Source organism: Blennius ocellaris, assembly GCF_963422515.1.
Source record: "Blennius ocellaris genome assembly, chromosome: 17".
NCBI lineage: Eukaryota > Metazoa > Chordata > Actinopteri > Blenniiformes > Blenniidae > Blennius > Blennius ocellaris.
The window spans coordinates 8,916,307-8,937,702 of record NC_137666.1 but is presented as its reverse complement, the minus strand read 5'-3'; the positions used below and the strand labels follow the sequence as shown (position 1 = coordinate 8,937,702).

Below are 21,396 nucleotides of genomic sequence, written 5' to 3'. Positions count from 1 at the left end.
AGAATATGCTACTTTGATATAATTTTAATCTGTCAGGATGTATTTGAACTAAAAAATGAATTGACAAGCACTGTACTCACAGCAAGGGGAGAGATCCCCCCCCCCCCCCCCCCCCCCCCCCCCCCCAAAAGGAAAAAAAAAAAGTCTTTTCTCTGCAGGTTATTTGAAACCAATAAAACTGAATGTACTAAAAGCTTTACACTGTCCCAAGTCATCCAGAATGAGACGCTGCATTTGTGCTTGTAGCTTGTTCAGTGTGTCATTTGTGTAACCATACCCAACCTCCTCAACCTTTGTTTGCCAAATTCAGGCCCTTGGGGATGTTGTTTGGCTCGGCCCAGCGGCCTTTGTGAACCGGACTAAATGAAACCATGTGGGGTAGGAGTCAGAACACATCTGGCAACGTTTATTTACATTAGTGCTGTGGTCCCTAATCAAGCAAATACTGGCAAACATCAAGGCCACACACAAATCCGAACCTAATGAATAGGGGCAGGGTGGACAAGTGGGGCAGGAGGCGTCTGTACATTACATGTGACACTTCAAATCCCTGCTAAGGCAGGTCCGAGTAAGAGCTGACTGTCTGATATGTACGACTTTTAAAGTTGGCACAGTGTCAATGGCTGCTGGTTAGTCAATAGACTGAAAATAGTCACTCGTCTGCTCTGTTTTAAATCTCGGAGATTATTCATATGTCTATAATTTATGTCTCTCGTGAGTGGAGTTTAAATGTGGAGCAATCTCATCCTTGCCAGCTATAAATTCTGGGATTTAACACCCTTTTAAGGAGACATGTATCCATATGCTGACTCTGACCCACATTCTTTTAGATTTAGGATCACTTAAGAAGCCCTCATATCTGAATCCTCCCAATACTGTTTAGCCGGTGCAGCTTACACGAGCTTTAGACTCACTTTCACAGTGACATAGCAGATGAGGGGGAAGAAAGTCTGTAGCTGAGGTGAAGGATGTCTTTGGTCTACCGTGGCTCCCTTTAAAAAAGCCATCAAGAGACTATCCACCTGTTTACATATGCACGCCTCAGACAGATGTTGAATTATTCATCCACAGAGGCGGACAACATGCAGCTGTATTTGGGTTATGGGGGTGCATGGGTTCTTTCCCTGTCTGAGTTTGCAGAGCCCAAATTATAAGGCATTACTTTGCAGGCAGAGCAAAACTAGGCCACTTTACATAAAGGATCCAACAGGAAAGGCACGAAAGGATGTGAGAGATGGAGCTGCAGACGTGGCCTATTAGGCTGGGGAGTCATGGCGCAGCTCATTTGGGTTCATTTTATTTTGGGAAACTGTTTAGTGAGGAACCTGAGTGAGTTCCAGACCACAACAAACAAAGCACCATTTACTCTGGCGTAAATTGCGTTTTCACTTTGTTAACGTGTTGAACCGCCCCCTAAAGAATGCAAATGAACTTGTTGCAAAAAAATTGTCCGGGATCAATTCTCATCTCGTTGAGGAGGAATTGATCCTCACCGGAGCGCGCGCTCAGCACAAGGTATCGACGCATGTTCGAAAGCGCATGGATCACTTTGTGGAAACGATGCAGCAGTCTTGTTACCTGCACGTCGCCCTCCTTTGGGGCAAAGGCTAAATACTTGAGATGGATGATGTTTTCGCAGAGGAGTGTGCGCACACGGAGGCAGCAGGGGTGGCAGCGCTCTGTCAGACACAGCTATCTGGAGCTTTATGGCTCACAGGTTTTTAGACTCGGTGCTGCCTCCGCTTGCCATTTGGGCCTAATGGACACTGATGGAAAATGACTCCGCTGTTCCAACGATCCATCAAACGCCCTCTTTCTCCCTCTCAGAGCCCATCCATCAGGGAAGCAGCGGCTTTCAAACAGAAAGTTAACTTCACAGGCGCTTTACATGCCCAGATGCGGTCCAGATAAACAGCCTTCGGTCAAACTGATGCTTGTTGAAGTGAATAATAATAATAACAACCACAGAGGTCCAATCTGCAGGCGAAAGACAATGGAATTAACTCACTTTCACACATTTCTACTGATACCCGCTTCCCCGGTCACACCTAAAAGTCACTTAACTTTATAGTGTGAATCGTTTAAGCTGACTCCGGGCTTTTCTTCACACGCACCCGGCCGTGCATCGCCGGGGCGCAGTGAGTCAGCCCGGCCGCGGGTCCCCAGAGGCGGCGCGCCTCGGCACGGCTACAGACCCCGCCCGCACGGGAGGAACAGCGTGCGCGAGATGGGAGAGGCGGGGGAGGTGGGGGTTAGTTACACCGAATCAGGGTGCCGGTGAGTGATGTTGCCGCCATAGGTGGGGGCTTTTTTTTGTTGTTGTTGCACGGGAGCATGTTGGGATTAAAGCTGTGATCATCGACGGCTCCCTGGCAGCGCCGGTCAGCGTGACGCACGGAAAGTGAAGGCACAGCCGCTGGAGTCGCACTGGACCGGAGCCAGAGGCAGCGGAGGGATCACCAAGTTGAGATGCAGAAGGAGCGTGTGGTGGCCAGAGAAGGATGCTGCGCTCCCACCGTCTTCATCCTGTGACAAGTTTGGACAGAAAATAACGGTTGTTTTTTTTTTGTGCGTCTTTGTTGGATTTATTTTTTATTTGACTACAATATAGGAGCAAGTCAGGCAGACGCAGTTTTAACCTGTGAAGAGATTCGCGCAGTGGAAGGAGCGGAACAAAAGCGTGCGTCAGGCTCGATACAAATCTGGGTAAATAAATATGACGGCAGAATTTGACGCCGTCTCGTGTCTGCAGACGAACAGCGATTTCGCACGCAGATTTTCAAACCTTGGATGAATCGTGGAGTGCAATTAATCATTCGTTTATTTTATTTTTTTTGGGGGGGGAGAAAGCACGGATTCGTTTCCAGGTGGCGCATCTGCCCCGGGCTGCGCGTAATGGGAGAAAAGTTTCGGACCTTGCAGAGGAAACGCACTTGCGACATCCCGCCGATGACCCGTTTGTAAATATCATGTGATTTTTTTTTTCTTCTCCTCTCCCTTTGCTCATTTGTCGACATTTGACGAAGTTTGAAAGTGGATCTGAAACATCCAGCATGACTTGAAAGACCTCTGGGGTTATCGTAACTCTCATTAAGCCAGTTAACGATCCATAAACCGCCAAGCCGATTTGTCTAAAGACGCAGACTGACATTGATGATCCAGAGAGGATTTCTGCAGCAGCGCAGCGAGAGCCTGATATCTGGTTAGAAAGAGAGAGACTCCCCCCCCCCCCCCCCCTGGATGTCTATGATGCTGTGCCAGCTCGGACAGAGGTGTGTGATGGAGGTGGTGCTGCTGACCATCCTGTCCTGGGTGTCCGTGTGGGCAGAAGAGAAGATCATATTTGACAGACACGCAGTTTACTGGAACAGCTCCAATCCCAAGTGAGTTTTTGTAGGAGTTTGGCCTCAAGGTGTATGTGTGCGTGTTTGACAGATTGTTCATCCAGGTTACCCGCCTGTTTGATGTTTTTACCGTCCTACAAGCAAAACATTACAAACACTCCAAGACACAACTTCACAATTCAGTTTTCCGACGTGTGTTGTTTGACCACATCGGTCTTGATTCTCATTTTGGCCAAAAACGGCAAAAGTGATGTTTTTACACGGAGAAAGCAAAACGCGCACACGTGCACGGGGGGCCAAATGAAGTGTGTGCGCGCGTAAAGCATGTGCGCGTATACGGGTTGCCTTTGATGTTTCATTTTGTGGCACAAGGAGCTCATTTTCTCTTTAACAATGAGGACATCCTGCCTCCCCCGCTTATCAATGTCTGGAGATCTACTTTCTCTTCTTTTTTTTTTTCTCTTTCATCCTCCATAACGTTGGCACACACACACACACACACACACACACACACACACACACACACACACACACACACACACACACACACACACACACGCACACGCACACGCACACGCTCATTAACGCACAGAAAACACACAAACGGTTGTCCAAAGCAGGGCCGGTCTCATTGACATGGGGCAGAGCACACAGGGCCCGTCGGTCTAATGGTTTGTGACAACCTGGCCAGCCTCTTTCTCCCTTTTTTCTCTCCTCTCACTCTCTCTCAGTCCTTCCACTTCTTCACTCCCCATCACTCCTCCTCCTCCTCCTCTTCTTGTTGGCCTTCCTCTCTCTCCCAGGTAGATAAATAAACAGTGAAAGTGCTCCCTCTCTCCCCCCCCCACTCTCTCTCTCTCTCCCTCTCTCGCTCTCTCACACACACAGTTAACAGTCCTGTCTCCGACTGCATCACTGTTCCACAGAAGGCTCCTCAAATATTTAACAGGCAAGGGGAAACATTTTCTCCCTTTCTCGATGTCTTCTCCCTTTCTGCTTTTCTTTTTGTCCTCCTTTGCTCCTTCATACCCCCCCCCCCCCCCTCCCCAACACATCCACACACACACCTACACATTGCAAACGTCACAGGGTAAATTTAAACTATATGGCCAATGCTGTTATTCCATCAGGCTCGTACGGAGAAGTTGAAGCAGAAAGAGGGTAGGCTACATCAAAAATGCATTGCTACTAAAGCAATGAATCTAGACTCTGGAGCGTTGGCGAGGCTGGACCCTGACAGCGTTACTGCTCATCCTGGCCCTTTTTTCCGCACACACAGGTCCATCTCGCTGCTTTTGTGAAGGCCATACGTGACAATCGTCATCTACAATTTCAAAATCTCCCCAACCATGGAAGATTCTCACAATTATTTGAGAGCAGACGGCTAAATACAAGCGGATACAGAAAGTCAAATCACAACACTTCATGTGAAATTCAGAGGAGAATTCTGTTTGGTTTTGTATAGTTTTTTGTTTTGTATTTTTACATTTATATTTTCCAACAAAGATTTGACCCACAATTAGAGCAAGACTGCATTCACAATTACCATTGCAACAAAGTCTGAAGGGATGACCACCACAGCAGATGATCAAACGAGTGGAAAAATAAACTGTAAGACTCCAAATGTGGCTGAATGAAGAAGATGCATACAAATATAACTATTTAACAGTGGTTGGCTTTTCACACTGACATTTCATCCCGACCCTAAAACACACCCTTTAAGTTGACCTGTCTGTACTTATATCTGATTGGTCAAATTGATCACATGTCAGAGGTCAACCAGGAAAAGTTGAGAGGAAAGTGTGGAGTTCAGTGAATCCTGCTAAAATCTTGATGAAACATGTTCTTTCAGGTAAGAGTGCCTTTAGGAATCCATGATGTGCTATGAAGCACTATGAAACGTTGTTGATAGTCCTCATTGCAAAATGGAAGATGAAACTAATCATTTGTTAAACAGTCTTCCATGCTGACCTTTGAGCCCATGACAAACATTTCTGTAAGGTCTTACTTGTTGCCTGTTTACACCCTGAAGGTTGATTTAGCCGTCAGTTACCGATGAAAGGCGCAGAGGCCAAAAGCAAAAGTAATGCATCACATCTAAACAGGCTCTATTGTTTGAGGCGGAGAAAATGACTAAAACAGCTGGAAAATGAACAGCTGTGTGTCTTAATTGATCACAGAACATGAAGCATGCAGCTTGTAATGTGTGCAGCCTCATTTTGTGTTCATCAAAAGTTTGTTCAGACTTAAACAGCTTGTGAAAGATGTTCTCTGCAAGGTCACGAGGGTTGAATTTGTGAGAATGATAAAATCAGTCATGGGTTTTGAAGTACAGCATTACCTTCCCCGTGTTGTTAAAGGAAAATTGTTGTGGAAACTGTGTGAAATGAGAAATGAATGACACAGTGGAATAGTACAGACCACTGTAAGTTGTAAGTTTTCTTTTTCTCCTATCTGTATGTAGGTCATGTGTTTCTTCTGTCTTATCACTTAAATACATAATTGATCAATGTGTTCATTTCACACTTGTATAACCTAAATCCCATCTCCACTGGTAAATTTAAACTTCTAATTGGCCACCATCACTGAAACATGGCTGCATATATGTCCACGGCTCCTTAATCCTACAAAGCATTTTAATTCGATATTTTAGATTTACAGGCTGCAGCTTCACAGCTTTTATTCCTGTGTCAGCTGCAGCAGCAGCATTTATCAGAGGAAAAATAAAATCCATTGCCTACTGTTGTCCGACAAATAGAGACAAAGTTAGTGACCTGCTGGTGAGAATGAAGCGTTTAGCAGCTAAACGGCCAGATAATCCCTGCAGGAGTTGGCACAGTCCAGTTGGATGTTGGATAATACAGACCTTTGTTGTGAAACCGCTTATAACTTTCGGAGTGCTGAAGTCTTTTGCTGTATAATATAGATACCTTAGCAATGTCCACTTCACGGACACAAATTCCTTTTCAAGCTTGTTTTTTGGTGTTTTCCATAAAAGCAGATGAGGATGCGATGATAAGACAACTTTACAAGCTAAAGGTGATTTTTTGAACAGAACCAACCTGAGTCATACATGTTGTACCGTGCATTTACCATTTGTTTCCCAAAGAAAAATATATGCGTACTTGTTTTCGCTCGTTTGTTATGTGAGCTTTTCTCCAGTGCCCTGCGACCTTGAAATGGATAAAGCAGTATAAAAGAGGAATTGATGGATCTGCATTATTTCTGAAACCTCCATAGTTCATTTGAAATATAACAATGGTTATGCTTTGCTTGGCATTGATTTCATATGTTGAGCGTTATTGTCCATTTGCACACAATTGCAATTGCAACTGGCAGCTCGGTGTGTCTGCAACAGGATGTCCAAAGATAGTGAGCCAATAAAGAAGACCGACTGATCATATTTATCATACATTCAGTTACTTATTGAATCAATTGTTCCACCTCTCATATATCTTAAATAATCTGTATGATTTGGCTCTCAGATTGAAAATAATTCAATTTTTTCAGTCCTCATATAATGAAAGTTGTGATTCTATGTTCAAGACCTTAACTGTAGCTGCTTTTTATGAATGTTTTAACAATTGCAACTTTTTATTTTCACATTGTGACATTTGGTAAAGCAACACAAGATGATGATAGTTTTCTCGCTGGGTGTACCGACCCTTTAAGGCTTCAAGGAGTTCACAGTTTCTTCATATATTGCTGTAACTGACGGTGTTTTTCAGTTTTCTATAATTAATAATTGTCGGAATCCTCTCTGTTTACTTCCCACCTTTCTCTTGTGTGTTTTCTGTGAGATTAATCACTACCCTCACAGACATCTATTCATTATTTCCTTACCTGCTAATTAATTCTACTGCCCGCATGTTGGCCGGAGTGCCTCGATCTGAAAAAGATTTACCTGGATAAGTCGAGATAAATAATATGAGTTGCACAAATGGTCCCACTTGAGAAAGGAGGCACACAACAAATTGGTCAAACCCCCTTAAATCCCGGGCCCTGACTCACAGCGGGCTCATTTCTTTCAAGGTCTTGCTGGATAATAGAAAATGTATGAGATAATCCAATTCAAACAGCTCCGGCCACTTTTGGTCACGGCGGGGAGCAGCCCTTGCACACACTCGCATGCACTCGGAGTGGTGTCCGTCCTCCTGTTGTGATGAGATACGTGTTGGTGCACAGTAACAAAGTCCCATAACAGGCATTATCACAACAATGCTGCAACATTAGAACTGGATCTGGAAATCTCCTAGACGCACATAAAGGGATTTATACCACATGCTGGGAGGAAGGAATATATGGGGAACCCACACAGACGCATTTGCACGAATGTATACACACCAGCCGCAGCCGCAGCAGCAGCAGCAGCCAGATTTAGGTCACAAACACACATACAATCACATATAACTGGCATGGTTGTCCATTGAATACAAGGTTAGACAGCTCCCATTTTTGTATTCTTTGTCTCACACACACACACACACACACACACACACACACACACACACACACACACACACACACACACACACACACACACACACACACACACACACACACACACACACACACACACACACACACACACACACACACACACACACACACACACACACACACACACACACACACACACACAGAGTTTGGCTCTCTATTTGCTACAAACCCATCCTTTTCCCTCTCGCTGGCTGGCACACATTCATGCACGTGCATACACAAACACTGAAGCCTCTTCTGGCTCCCAGGCCCGCATTATAAAGCTTGCAGGTGAGGGGGCTTTGTTCACCCCGAGCAGCTAATATGCTCAGAGAAATGGGCTCTCCTACACACACACAGACACACACAGACACACACACACACACACTTCAGACCCACACATGCACTGGCTCAGTGGTCCAGAAGGAGCACCTTATCTAATCCTATGGTTTATCCTTCAAAAGACTTTCTTTTCCTCTTTCTTCTTTGTTCCTCCCCTCTCCTCTCTCTTCATCTCTGTGTCTTTGAGGAACTCGGTGTCAGTGAGAAGCGCTGATGGTTGACGACGCTCATTCTATGGGACAGAATTTATCTCCTTGGAGACTCGTGCTCACTCACAAACACATGCACCCACGCACTGTTTGAGGAAGAAGTGTCTCATGCACACGCACGCCCAGACGTACCCTGCGCGCTCGTAAAGTTTCACATGCAGCGAGCGCACTGTCCGTACTCGGCACACCATGACTGCACACACACACACACACACACACACACACACACACACACACACACACACACACACACACACACACACACACACACACACACACACACACACACACACACACACACACACACACACACACACAGTGTCTTTTCGTTGTGTCCCCTGTGGTGCCCAATGATATGTGTAGTCACTCGCACTTCCTCAGTCTTGCCACACACACACTCACATAGATTTGCATCCAATTTACATGTAGACTTGCAGTCACCCCCGCTCAGTTACTGACAGTTTGTCAGACTCGAACCTGCCTTTAGGTTAAATCCATCTTCCACTGCCACCGCCAACATCCTCGCCACCCACTCCACCCCCATTTCTCTTCATCTTTTCCTTTTTTTTCCCCCTCCTCTCTGTCTTTTTGTCTCCCCATCACATCTTCCACTCTCTTACTCATCGTCTCTTTCTTGTATCACGACTCCCCTCCCCATCCCTCCTGCTTGGCTTTCTCATCCAATGACGATACTGTTTGCTCGTACAGGACCCTGCACTGTCCACAATGCCTCGGGCAACCAGCACATAAAGCTGCACTACATCGGGTTACATGTTCTTGCCGTGACCTACATGACATTTTACACACAGGACTGCAGATGATTAAAGCGTTGGTGCTGCTGTGGTTCAGGTTGAGAGAAACTTGTCTCGAGAGTTGTCTGTGGAGTCCCTACCATTGCAGCCCGAGCTAAAGATGATACTTAGGGTAATCAAAGTCGGGGCTGCTACCTCACAAACGATTTCTCCCAGCTCAGCAGGAGTTGCATAACAAGATCTAGTGTAGCGGATCTTCGTCATCAGCACTTTCAGTGCAGTGATTGGCAGGAGGTCATCTAAATATTCAAGGGGTATTGGAGGGGAACAGTCTGCTGATGTTAAAGGCAATTTTGTTTTTCATAAAACGGATGTATTCATGTATCTTTCACAGAATCATATCAAGAGAAGAAGATAATATGCATTTTACAGTTTTTACATGCAGTGCAGAAGAAAAATCATTTAAAAGCAGTTGATCTTTGACGTTTAGACCAATTTATGGTTCATATTTATGAGTTTGTGACATATGACCAATGGACCTAAACATGAGCACTGGAGAGTCCAATCTCACCCATGATGACTTTGAAAGAAATTTTAAAAATTACAAAGAAAACTTTAAGTCTGCCTTTTTGGAGATGGTTGGCAGAGAGACAAGTCCTTCTTACATTAATTGAAGTTTGTGTTGGCTGTATTGGCAAAAAATGTTATCTTGGATCAGTTATTTCTAACTGAACATAATCTAGAAATGTTTGCCAATTTTTAATGTAATAAAGCCAATATATGTAATAACAATGTAATAACTTGCCAATGATGGAATAAAGTAGGTAAAGAAATCTTTACACCCATAATCAAGATAGTGACGACTGTGCCACCCACTATTTTACATAATAAAAATGCTCAAAAATTGCAAGAACTATATTTCAAAGAAAAAATAATGTATTAATATGTTATTGGATGAAGTTTTTGTAATTATACTATTGACAAATTAGCACAAGGGGTATATTACGTCTTAAAAGGTCAAATTGATTACATTACTGGCAGGTATTCTGTTAGCCACCATTATTATATTATTGTGTGTTGCACTGCTCAACATGTATTTTTTTCAGTTTGAAACAGAAAACCCAAAGATATATTATCTCAGTTATCAGCATTTAAAAAAAAAAGTACAACTATGATTTCATGCTTCCTGTAATGGACTGCCAACCTGTCCATTACATCCAGTGTTGGTGAGCATAGATGGATGGATGGGAGGGAGAATGGGAGGGATTCATTATATACCATTTGATCCAACCTAGTTTCGGGGGGCACTGGAGCTGATCCGAGCTGACTGTGGGCATGTTAAACCCAGTTAACACATTAAACAGGTCACCAGTTCATCACATTGACAACACAGAGAGACAGACAGACACACACACACTCTTCATCTTCACCATTCCAGTCACTTTGCAATCACAAATCAACATTGAATGTCTGGGCTTTTTTCTTTAAATTTTAGGGAAAGTTGAATAACAGGACCCCCAAAACCATGAGGCAAAAGTATTAACCACTATACGATTGTGCAGGCCATTTGGAAATAGATGCCAATTGTTTACCTGTCAAATAAATATTGAATTACTCCACCGGTTGTTGCAATTCCAAACCCAAAAGGTCCATTGGTTTTCTATTTTTTTTTTTCAAGCATATACTTATATTAATTTGAAAGTACTGCTTTTCAGAGGAACTGAAGGAGCAAAAAAACCCCCCCAACCTTTCACCCCGTCCTAGTCGGGGAAAGTGGGTGTTGCAGTTCAGCATAGGTAAAACTGGCGCGTGTGCTTCAATATCGAATACAGGTGCTGGAGACCTCAGACCTCATTTGGACTCTGAAAAAAAGTTCTTCTGCTAATTTGAGTTCTCTGTAAGACCTAGAAATAAACATACAATGCCATGGAAGTTGAAAAAGGTCTCTATCTATTCAACTTTTTTGTATTTTTGTCCTATTGATTTTAGAAGAGCGATAATTTTTTGGCATAGTAAAGCAGTTGAGTATCTTTGGTTACACAGAGATGTTACATTGTTATCTAACCTAAATTGCTGTCCATACAGAGGAGGCATGATTTATTAAAATTACAAGGAAGGCAAATATCTTTTTTAATTAATTCACAAGCTAATTGGTTTGCATATCTTCAGCATGACAATGTGGGTTCTTTCCATTGTTTTTTTTTTTTTTTTTTCTAATGTCACTGACAGCTAAACATCTTTGCCTCCGGTGTTAAACAGCCAGCGTAATACTTTTCCAGCAAACATGGCTTTGCAAAACACAGGTGCAGCCAGTCATTTTAAGGATGGCTTTATTGCGTTCAGGTGTTTCTGAGGCGCTCAGCACGCCGACTCCCTCGACTGGCAGAGTTAATGTGATTAATCACACCTGTGTTTTGTGTGTCAGCCGATTAAAAGACCTGTTGGCTTTTGAGGTGAGATTTTCTGTCATTTCACAGAGAAAACCATTAATTATAGACCAATAACTTGCCATGCTTATTTACCTTTTATCCACATTGTCAATTTAATTGTATATCAATGGCCCCTAAATAAAGGGAAGGGACCGTAATATAATCTCTTGTTTCTCTTGCATTTGTAACAGGAAAAAGCCCATAAGTGTCACATAAATCTTGTAATATCCCTGGTGAAGTTGTTATATAAGCTGTAACATTGTGAATTATTCATTTGATTTTTGCTTTGTCTTAATTTAATTTCAGTCAAGTCATGACAGGCCAATAATAATCATGGTCCTTGTCAGTGTCATACAGCCTTCTGCCTGTGTATTTAACAATTAAAACTAAGAATCAATATTAGATTTAGAAACATTTCCTCCACCCCATTATTTTATTTCTGTGACAGCAATATCTCTGTTTCATTTTTGGATTAAGTATTTCATCCTTTCTGCTATTAAAGGTACTGGCTTAGACTCCTAATCCTTGTCTTAGGAATACTTTCTTTATCAAAGTAGGTTTCCCTCACAAAATATTTTCCCCTGAAGCGATTGAAACCAGACCTTTGCCATGCATTTTTCACAGGAAGGTGCTCATTTTCAATCCGTCTCTCTGAGAGTTTCTGTGCATACTGAAAAATATCATCATCATTTTATGATTGGCCCATAGGAGCATAATGATCTGTTTAGTGTGTCAGCAGTATGGCACTGAATGGGTAATGTGATATGAAATGTTTACTTAATCCACCCCCCCCACCCATGTTTGATTGTTCATGCAGAGGGGTAGATTGAAAGGATGAGCGAGGATATCGAGCTCCAGTGCTGCTGCTACTTTTGCTACCTACCACTAATGAGGTTTGTTGATGATAATGACTGCAGCCGTGATGGCGGCGATGATGTAAGTGCTCCGAAACAACCTGGGGAGATCCCAGGAGTTGTTGTTTTAATGAAGAGGGGATGAAAAGCTTCAAACAGGAGATGGAGAAAGGCAGAGAGCTGAGGGTCCCGAGAAGAAACGGAGAGGCCAAGAGAAAGGATGAAAGCATGAATTTAAAAAAAAAAGGACAAAACGGGGAGATACCAGCCAAGAATATGAAATACGCCAAATTGAATTCAATACATCTCACACAATGCGCATTGTCATTGCTGCTCCCTGCTTGTTTCTGCTCCCCTCTAATACTTTTCCTCAGGTCCTGGCTGGTCGTGCCGATTGTGTTAGCAGAGCGAAAGAATGGGAGTCTTTCAGTTGTGTCTGTTTGATACTCTGGTGGGACCTCTTCTGCTCTATTTTCATATAGACCAGTTGGAGAAAGATAATAACACATGGAGTACTGTCTGGCTACGCCTCAGACTGTCCCTGAGAGACCAAAAAAAAATGCAGAAAATATGAAAGAGAAACGGAGAGATCTACTTGAAGGATTAGGGACACTTGGAGCATGAATATGGAGGACAAAAAGTTGGGTGCGAAACAAAAATGGGCCTGATTCTTTTCTCTTTCTTTTTTTCCCCCCACAAAGAACACGCAAGATGAGAGTTTGTGAGCCGAGAAAAGAGATGCAAAGTAAAGACAAATCAGGTGGAAGAAGTGGGGAAAGTGGTGGAAGTCCGTGAGGGTGATCTGGATGCAGCAAAAGATTATTTTGGAAGCATGACTCAGGCAAACGTACGGCGGTGGAGGTGGAGAGAAAGCTGCTATCAGCACACGGTCGGGCGGTCACAGCGGGTGAGTGTCGGGAGGCTGGTATTGCAGGGGTAAACACTGGCCTTTATCATGGTGCTTCAACCAATGTTAAAGATGCCCTCTGGTGCATGCAGCTTTTAGGATGAGACTGCTGGCATTTAAAACAGATGAGGACGAAACGCCTTTGTTTTTTCACTTGGCATCGCTTCAGGTGAGACTAAACTGAAAGAACTGACCCTGGCAACGTCCACGCTGCTAATCGCCTGGATTTTCTTCTTCTTCTACTTCTTTTCTTTCTTTTTTTTTTTTTTTTTTTTCCAAACTAACCAATTTGGCAACCAAGTTCATCCTAAAAATGTTTGGGCCATGTATTTATGAACAGCGGGGCTTATTTTCTGCTTGTCAGAGGAGACAACAGTATCACGAGACGGTTGGCTCGTGTGTGTACGAGTGTGTATGTGCACATGCGTTGGAGCAGTAATGAAAACCACTTTTTCATCTTCGGCCAAAACATCCCCGGTAGATTTTTAAACAGTGGGAGCGGAAAGTCAAACAAAAGAAGGAGCGGGTGGATCATTTGCATTGTAATCCGTCTGACGAGGCAGGGGAGGGGGGAAAAAAAAAAAAAATAGGTCTAATTTCTAGCCAGCAATGTAAGCCCCGCTACCTTGATTTGATCCAGTGTGGAGGCACTATAAACAAAGCCCTCATTTTACACTATGCTAATGGGACATAATGAGGACCAACCAACAGATGTTGGAGCACTCTTGTGGTTTTGTCGCTGCTTATTTCCGCCGGTTCTGCGGAGGCTGGTTACCACCTGCTTTCTGTACGTCTCTCCGAGGTGTCCGTGTGAATGCTACCCTCTGGTTCAGGGGATGTGCAGATTTTTCTCAGCAGCACTGTTCCTTCTGGTCTGTACCATAATCCTCACCTCAGGTCTAATCCTGAGTTAATTCTAAGCAAGGCTCAGAGGGATGTATGTATGTATATATATATATATATATGTGTGTATATATATATATGTATAATGTATTTTTTTTTTTAAATAAATAAAATACAGCTAATCTGATTTGCCTTCAGACGGAGAGGATAGCAGCAGGTGATGGGATGATATTGATCATTCTGATGTGATGTAGCTGATACTGATTGGACAGGTGAAGATGAAGATGGCAATGGCGGTGTTAATAATAACGTCTGTCATCCAATCCAGGCTGGAAAATTTGTCTTCAGTCTCAGTTTAGACGCAGTAAACACATAAATCCACCGCTGCTGTATTTTAGATGCAGAAGGTGTACGCAGCCATTCCGTATAATGCAGTTGGAATAGTTCATCTGGTGGTGTTCAGGCTGCTGACAGCCCGAGGGACAAAGGACCTTTTATAAAGGTTGTTTTTGGTCATCTGCATTTTTACACCAACTAGCAGAAAAGGTGACTGCACAAACCTTTGTAAATGCAACTATTTTCAGGCAGTCGATACACCTGAATTGTGTCAAGCTATTATTGTTGCCAATTCATTTCCCCTCCAGATTGACTTCAAATGCTACTTGATGAATGTATGCTTTTAGAATTAAAGTTTCCGAGACCACTATTTCCTTCATCTGTTGCTCAAAGCTTTCAAAATCCAAATTGGGTAATGCTATTCAGTATTTATTTATACAAATGAAATCGGTGTTGATCATGGTGATGATGCTAATGATGTTTATGAAGATGATGATAAGGATAATGAAAACAGCAGGGGACATAACGCGAGTGATTAAAATTTTGATGAAGAAAATTAGGGTGATGACAGCAGTGATGATGGGCTGTGGTTAATGTTTTCATTTAATGGTGATTATATTAAAGTTAATGATGATGTCAGTGATGGTGATCATAACAGGAGGATGAGAAGGAAATAACTTAAGTTCATTGTCTCAGCACTCCAAGAAACACAATGCCACACAATCCAGCAATGACTCAAATACTGATAATTGTATCTTATCATCAATAGATATTTTTAGATTTCATAAATATTAAGAACATGATTTAAAATACATTCGTAAATCATCATAATTACATAAGTGTGTGCAAAAACTGATGATCTAAGGGAGTTGGGAGCCATATTTGTTCATTATTTTGATGATGAAATTTACTTTTTAGTCTGGAAAAATGAACATCTGCCAGAGTACATCAGCACAATTGATGCTCATAATCATGGCATAATGACAATTAAAGCTGCACTGTTGATAGTAGCACTCATTAATACAGGAAGTGAGGAATTATCTAAAACCGTTAAAAACCACAATAATAAAATAATCATTAAACAGTAAAACTACAAAAGACAGAAAAGTACTGAAAACAATATGTAATAAATGTGATATCGCATTAAGTAGACAAACAAATAAGCTAAAACTGTAATGATTACAAAAGATTCAGCCTGAACTAGCACATGTCAACAAATGCTGCTTTGAGCTTAAGGAGTAAATGGGGCCAAAAACAACAAAACCTTTTGCTGTGAAACACATTGGGGAAATACAACGATGAACTAAAATCACTACTTGGCATGAGACAAAGTTAACTATAAAGGTTTCACTGTGGAGAGTCGGCAGCACTGATTTATTCACGTAATAGATTTTGACTGGTAAAGCAACATTTATTTCAGCGTAGTGGTGACACAGCTGGAAAATGAATAGAGTGAAAATGTGTAAATGCATGATGTCCTTTGTGAGGATTGATATGTTGATTAAAGGATCAGTGTGAATAGTAACACTTCTACAGATGCGATTACACTGTAGGCTGTGATTTGAAGGAGGATGGAGACGTTGAAGTGATTCTGGGGTTTTGATAATAAACAGTAACAATAACAGTAGAAATTGATACAAACACGCTAATTCATGTAATCATGAACATGAGAAGAAGATGCTGGAAAATGTTAACAATGTGATGAGGAGACATAGCGGTCTTCTGAAAATGCCGAAAGTGAATCAAATTGCCTGTTTCTGTAGATTAACATGTGTCCGTGCTAACAATAATGGCTACACTAATGCTAGTGGAGATGACATAATGAATCATAGCGATTGCACTGGTGGGATGATTATGATGGCGATGGTGGAGCTGTTGAAAATAAGAAGATTGATGACACCGATGCCAATGGGGATAATATTGATGATAGCGGGGATTGTAGTTGCAGGATGAATGCGGGGGGATGATGTCAAAGACAGTATGATTAGTAACAGCTTTGAAGTTCTTCACAATGATGACAGATGAAAAGGGACGTGATGAGTCACCACCTCTGCACAGTTCACTCTCCTCTTTTGCCCCATTTTTGAACCCTCCGCCACCCTCGCACACCTTTCTTCTCACAAGTTTTCTGTGACTCCCACTCTCTCCTTCCCTCTCTATAAATCTTTCTCTCTCTTGAGGAGGTTTGTGAGAGGAGAGTCGGAGCTCTCCATTAAGATTCTTCATCCCTCTTCTCTCTCTATGGAAAATAAAGGAGAGGAGAGATGTGAGAACATTATTAGGTTTTTGGGGAATTGTGTCCATTCTTTTTTCCTTCTCTCCATTGGAAATGGAAAAGAAGGAGATTCTCCACTGATGAGATTGCTTCATTCTTCGAGGCGTCACCTCAAACTGGCTCGCGCAGCCAAGGAGAGAGGTGTTATGTCACAAAGGGCGAGTTTGCTCGTTTCTTCTTTTGTGTCCACCCTTCTTTATATTTTGTGTGTGTGTGTGTGTGTGTGTGTGTGTGTGTGTGTGTGTGTGTGTGTGTGGGGGGGGGGGGGGGGGGGGGGGTCTACCTGCCAACTGTGTGGATATACTGTATGTGTCTTTGTATTTCTTTGCCCATTTTGTGTGGGTGTTCAGGTGTGGCTCAGGAGTGTGTAAGCGTGTTGGCTTCAGCAGAAAAAAAAAGAAAAAAAGAAAAATCCTTACACTGGTTTGAAGAGCCTAATCAAAGGCTGGCAAATTTTCCTCGTCTCTTGTGTGGTTCTGAGGCAACTGCTGGGCCCCTTTTCTTTTGGCTTCCCCCATTTTTCCTCCCTCCTCTCCCACCTACTCTCATCTCTGATTACTAAAGGGGCTGCAGGAGGGCTCTGTTCTCCACCGAGCTCTGTGTTGACGTCCTTCAAAACTGTTGCACTGGACGCACGCGTCTTCGTGTAGAAGGCATCCACCACTGTACCAGCACAGCTCCCCACAGAAACTGTGACAGTCTGCATTTCTTATTACCCAACTGTGGAGGAACGGACACAAGTGGGTGACATGGAGCTTGCTGTGTCACCAGTCATCCCAACACTTGAGGTGCAGCCAGAGACGGGAAGGAAGGGGAGGCGAGATAGTAACGGTTATATTTATAGTTATTGCACAGTGGTGAATATTATTTGCCTAACAAGGAATATGTCTCAGTGGAGCTTCTCCACTTTTTGAGATAAGAAGGTGTTATCAAGAAGAAGGAAAGAGAAACTGTCCTAAATTAGGGATTTTCGTTTTTTGAAAAAAAAAGAAAGAAGCTGCCAGCCATATATCTTAATGAGATTAGTGTCAAAACCAATTACTATGTGATTTGTTAAGGAAACAAGCGCAGAAATGTTTCATATCCATCCTAAATTTTCACAAAAAGAGGAAAAGACGGACTGCCTGGATTTTTTTTTTTAAACGGGAAAAAAACAATGGCGAAAGATGGAAAACAGCAAAAAACTGAGATGAGGATGAAGGGAAGACCGTGAGAGATGGAGAGAAAGGAAAAAAATTGACAAGAGGCATGTATGGCTGTCTCTGGGTGCTGTGAGGAGTATAGGCTGTGGCATCCGCTAGTGGTGCTGCATACTCTGTGTTTGATCAAACACACTTCAAACACCCTCGCTGACTTCCTTTTGCAGAGAGTTGGGAGACGAGTGTGTGTGTGTGTGTGTGCGTGTGCGTGCGTTCGTGCGTGTATGTGTATAGCTCCACGTTTGCTGAGGAAAGCGTTATTGATGTTTTGTTTATCTTAAATGGGTCAACCCTAAACAAAACAAGCACAGTGTCTACAGTAGCCGTGATGTTGACTGCTGTAAACGGCAGTTTCCTTGCGGCTCCCAAATCGGTGAATAATGTTGATGGATGACCCTGAGTGTGTACTCGTGTGCTCTGTGATCAGGGTTGTGCCTTTTTTTTTTTTTTTTTTTTAACTTATGGTATGTGCACTGCTTTCTCTATTATCAGTCCCCAGACACATTTTCACCTCTATTAGCTTATTCGTCATTAATCGCTTTGCACATCTACTTCATTTCATGTCTTCATTCTCTCCCATTTGCCCTCATTGCGGATCTCGACATCTCTGTGTCTTAAAGAGCCGCGACTCCAGAGAGCTCATTAAGGCCATTAGCAGACGAGTCACAGAATAGTTAGGCTCTCTCACTGTTGTCTGCTCTCATCTAGCTAACTACTGCACCGCAGAATCGCCAACCTTTGACTTCTGCATTTATATTCTCTCGCCACTCAACTGCTATAGGCCGCGCTCATGCATGTTGCATTATGTGCATACTGTGACTCGCTATGACTTCTTTAATTTTCCTATATTAAAATCACTCCAACACAGTCACACTGTCGCATAAAAGTTTGATTAGGAACATTATTGAAGATTAGATTGATGAATTATTGATCAGCAAGGTGGGAAGTCAGTGGGGAGTAGATTAGACACGGGCCAGGAAGTGATGTTTGTGCAAGTCTTTAATGCATGCATGAGACCGTATATGCATGTGTGCAGTTGAGCATGTGTGTGAGATCAAAAGCTGGTGCATATGTGCTTTTGAGTTAGCGATCGAGAGCATGTGACTGTGTGCGCTTGTTTTTGTGCAGAGTGCACTTTGAAACGTGTGTGTGTGTGCGTGTGTGTGTGATGAGAAGTTGAAACACCAAGCATGCTCGCGAGTCTGACAGTAAGTGATAACTCAGCCCGAAGCTGATGGTAAGTCGGTAATGATTCTGTTTTAAAAGATCGCGTAGAATGCTCTCTGATGTTCCCGTAGACTCTTTAACCTTACATCAACACATCAACAGCTGCACGTAGGCAAAATAAAAAACTGCTGACCATTTTCCTACTTCCTCTCATACAAACAATAGGTATGAGTCCTGGATGGGATGGGAGAAGTGCTGGATATAAAATCCAACCATTTAAAAAAAAAAAAAAAGACATCAACATTACATTTTAATTTGCAAATCTGTGTATAGAACACCCCGACTGCAGTTGCATAATGTATTGGTCAGTTGGATCAGCTGTGAGTGAAGGTGTGAACTACGTGCCGGAGAAGTGTTGGATAATGTGCAAATATAAAGGCGACCGTCGGAAGTTCCACAAGCACAAAATGAATGAATGTGTGAGTTTTTATTTTTTCGCTGAGCGCATTCATTTGTGCCGACTCGCTCTGCATATACAGGATGCGCAAAAGCAAAACACCTGTCCTGGGAGAGCTTTGGGACTTTAACCTAGAGAAAACAATGTAGTGGTGCTTTGGCGGGGTTGAAAATGCAGTGCATCAGGACTTTTGTAGCAAACCACAAATACTCCAAACAATACTGTATACATGTAATAGGAACTTCATAATATGAAGATCAAGTGTCTTGGAGATGATGCAGTGTCAAACAAAAAACAGATGGTGATGCAAGGCGCAAAAAAACAGATAACCAAATCCCAGTTTACATGACATTTCAAGTGAAAATGCATAGTTTTTCTGTTTTTAAAAGTTTCATGTTTACATGGCAACGTTTTGCATACAATGTCTGTTTCCACGGAAAAACGATTAAAAAAAGTGTATCATGCCAGGCTGCTAGTGGATGTTGTGTTTTTTTTTTTGGTTTGTTTGTTTTTTAATTAAACTACAGATACATGCTTTTTAAAATTGACTCTGGCCACTAAAACGCAACAAAATGTTTCCATTCTCGCATGAAAGTGTCGTGTAAACAAAGCCTGAAGCCTGGCCGATGACTGCAATGACTGTAGCATACCAAGCGTTTTTTTTTTAGGACAAAACCAGAGCAATCCTGTGATTTTACTTGCATTATATCAAATTATGTCACTAATTACATATCTAAAACTTTGTGGTCTATAATCAAGAAAAAGGAACGGTCTCTACCCACACCCTTAAAGCTCTGCCCCTAATGCACTATGTATTTACAATCTATGTGCCATATCATTAGAAACACTTGTACAGTCTACTGTGACCTAATTATGCAACTGCTCTGCTATGAACTCTATAAAATATCCACTTTTTAAGTTTTTGTTGATGCAATCAAAAAATGTGTTGACTTTATGTTTATCATTTCGGCGCCAGCGGTTGATGGTGTCGCAGTGGAGTCTGTCATGTGAAAGGATATCCCTCATTTTGTTGTCAAAGTTAAATATCACTGCAACAATTAGGAGCAAATTCTATGCATCTTGATCTCCTTCACCAGAATGTGTCTTGTTTTAGGAGCTGGAGATGACTGAGGAAACACTGTCTTTATTTTATAATGCGTAAACGTGGCAGATAGTGCGTTAAAGTCAAAATGAAATCCCTAAAATAGACTAAAAGAATTGAAATTAAATCAAATGGGACCAAAAAAAAGATTTCTGTAAGGTAAGAGTTTATTGTAAACCTGCTGCATTGGATCATATGAGATTGTTAGCTAATGAAATGACCTGCGGACGGTAGTTATTCATATAAATACATACGTTTTTGTGTTAAACATCCTGTCATGGTTATACAACAACTTGGCAACAAGACACATTTGAATGAGTGAGAACAATTTTTTTGTAGACCTTCACAAAGAACCTGAGTCTTAATTAAACACCAGTTTCTCTTACTGATCGGGTTCAGCTACAGATTTTGGCAAATGCCTCCCGACTCAAATACATGGTGAAGCTGATTACTGTGAGCTTGAATTGTCATTGCATCAGTGGATGACTCATTCAAGTGGTACGGCAGAACAGAAATGACCCCCTATAAGCAAATGAAAGCAGTAACCTTCTGCTTTTGTCATTTCTCTGAAAGACCACAGGCATTTCCTTCTAGGGCCGCCTGCTGAAACCTGATGACATTATTGAAGGAACCGTTTTTAATGGAGCGTACTTGATTGTTTGGAAGGCTTAGTGGTTGGGTGGTCGGCATGTTGAACCTTG

The 21,396-nt window shown here is 42.3% G+C and overlaps 1 protein-coding gene across 1 annotated transcript in view; it reads left to right on the top strand.

The window, feature by feature from the left end:
- Positions 1-3,240: 3,240 nt before the first annotated feature.
- efna2a (ephrin-A2a) overlaps positions 3,241-21,396 on the top strand; it is a gene marked incomplete at its 5' end in the record, with an annotated part of 79,303 nt that continues 61,147 nt past the window's right edge. Inside the window, one exon of the mRNA XM_080512331.1 lies at positions 3,241-3,383. Coding sequence (XP_080368457.1) covers positions 3,241-3,383 — 143 coding nt within the window. The remainder of the gene's footprint in view (positions 3,384-21,396) is intronic.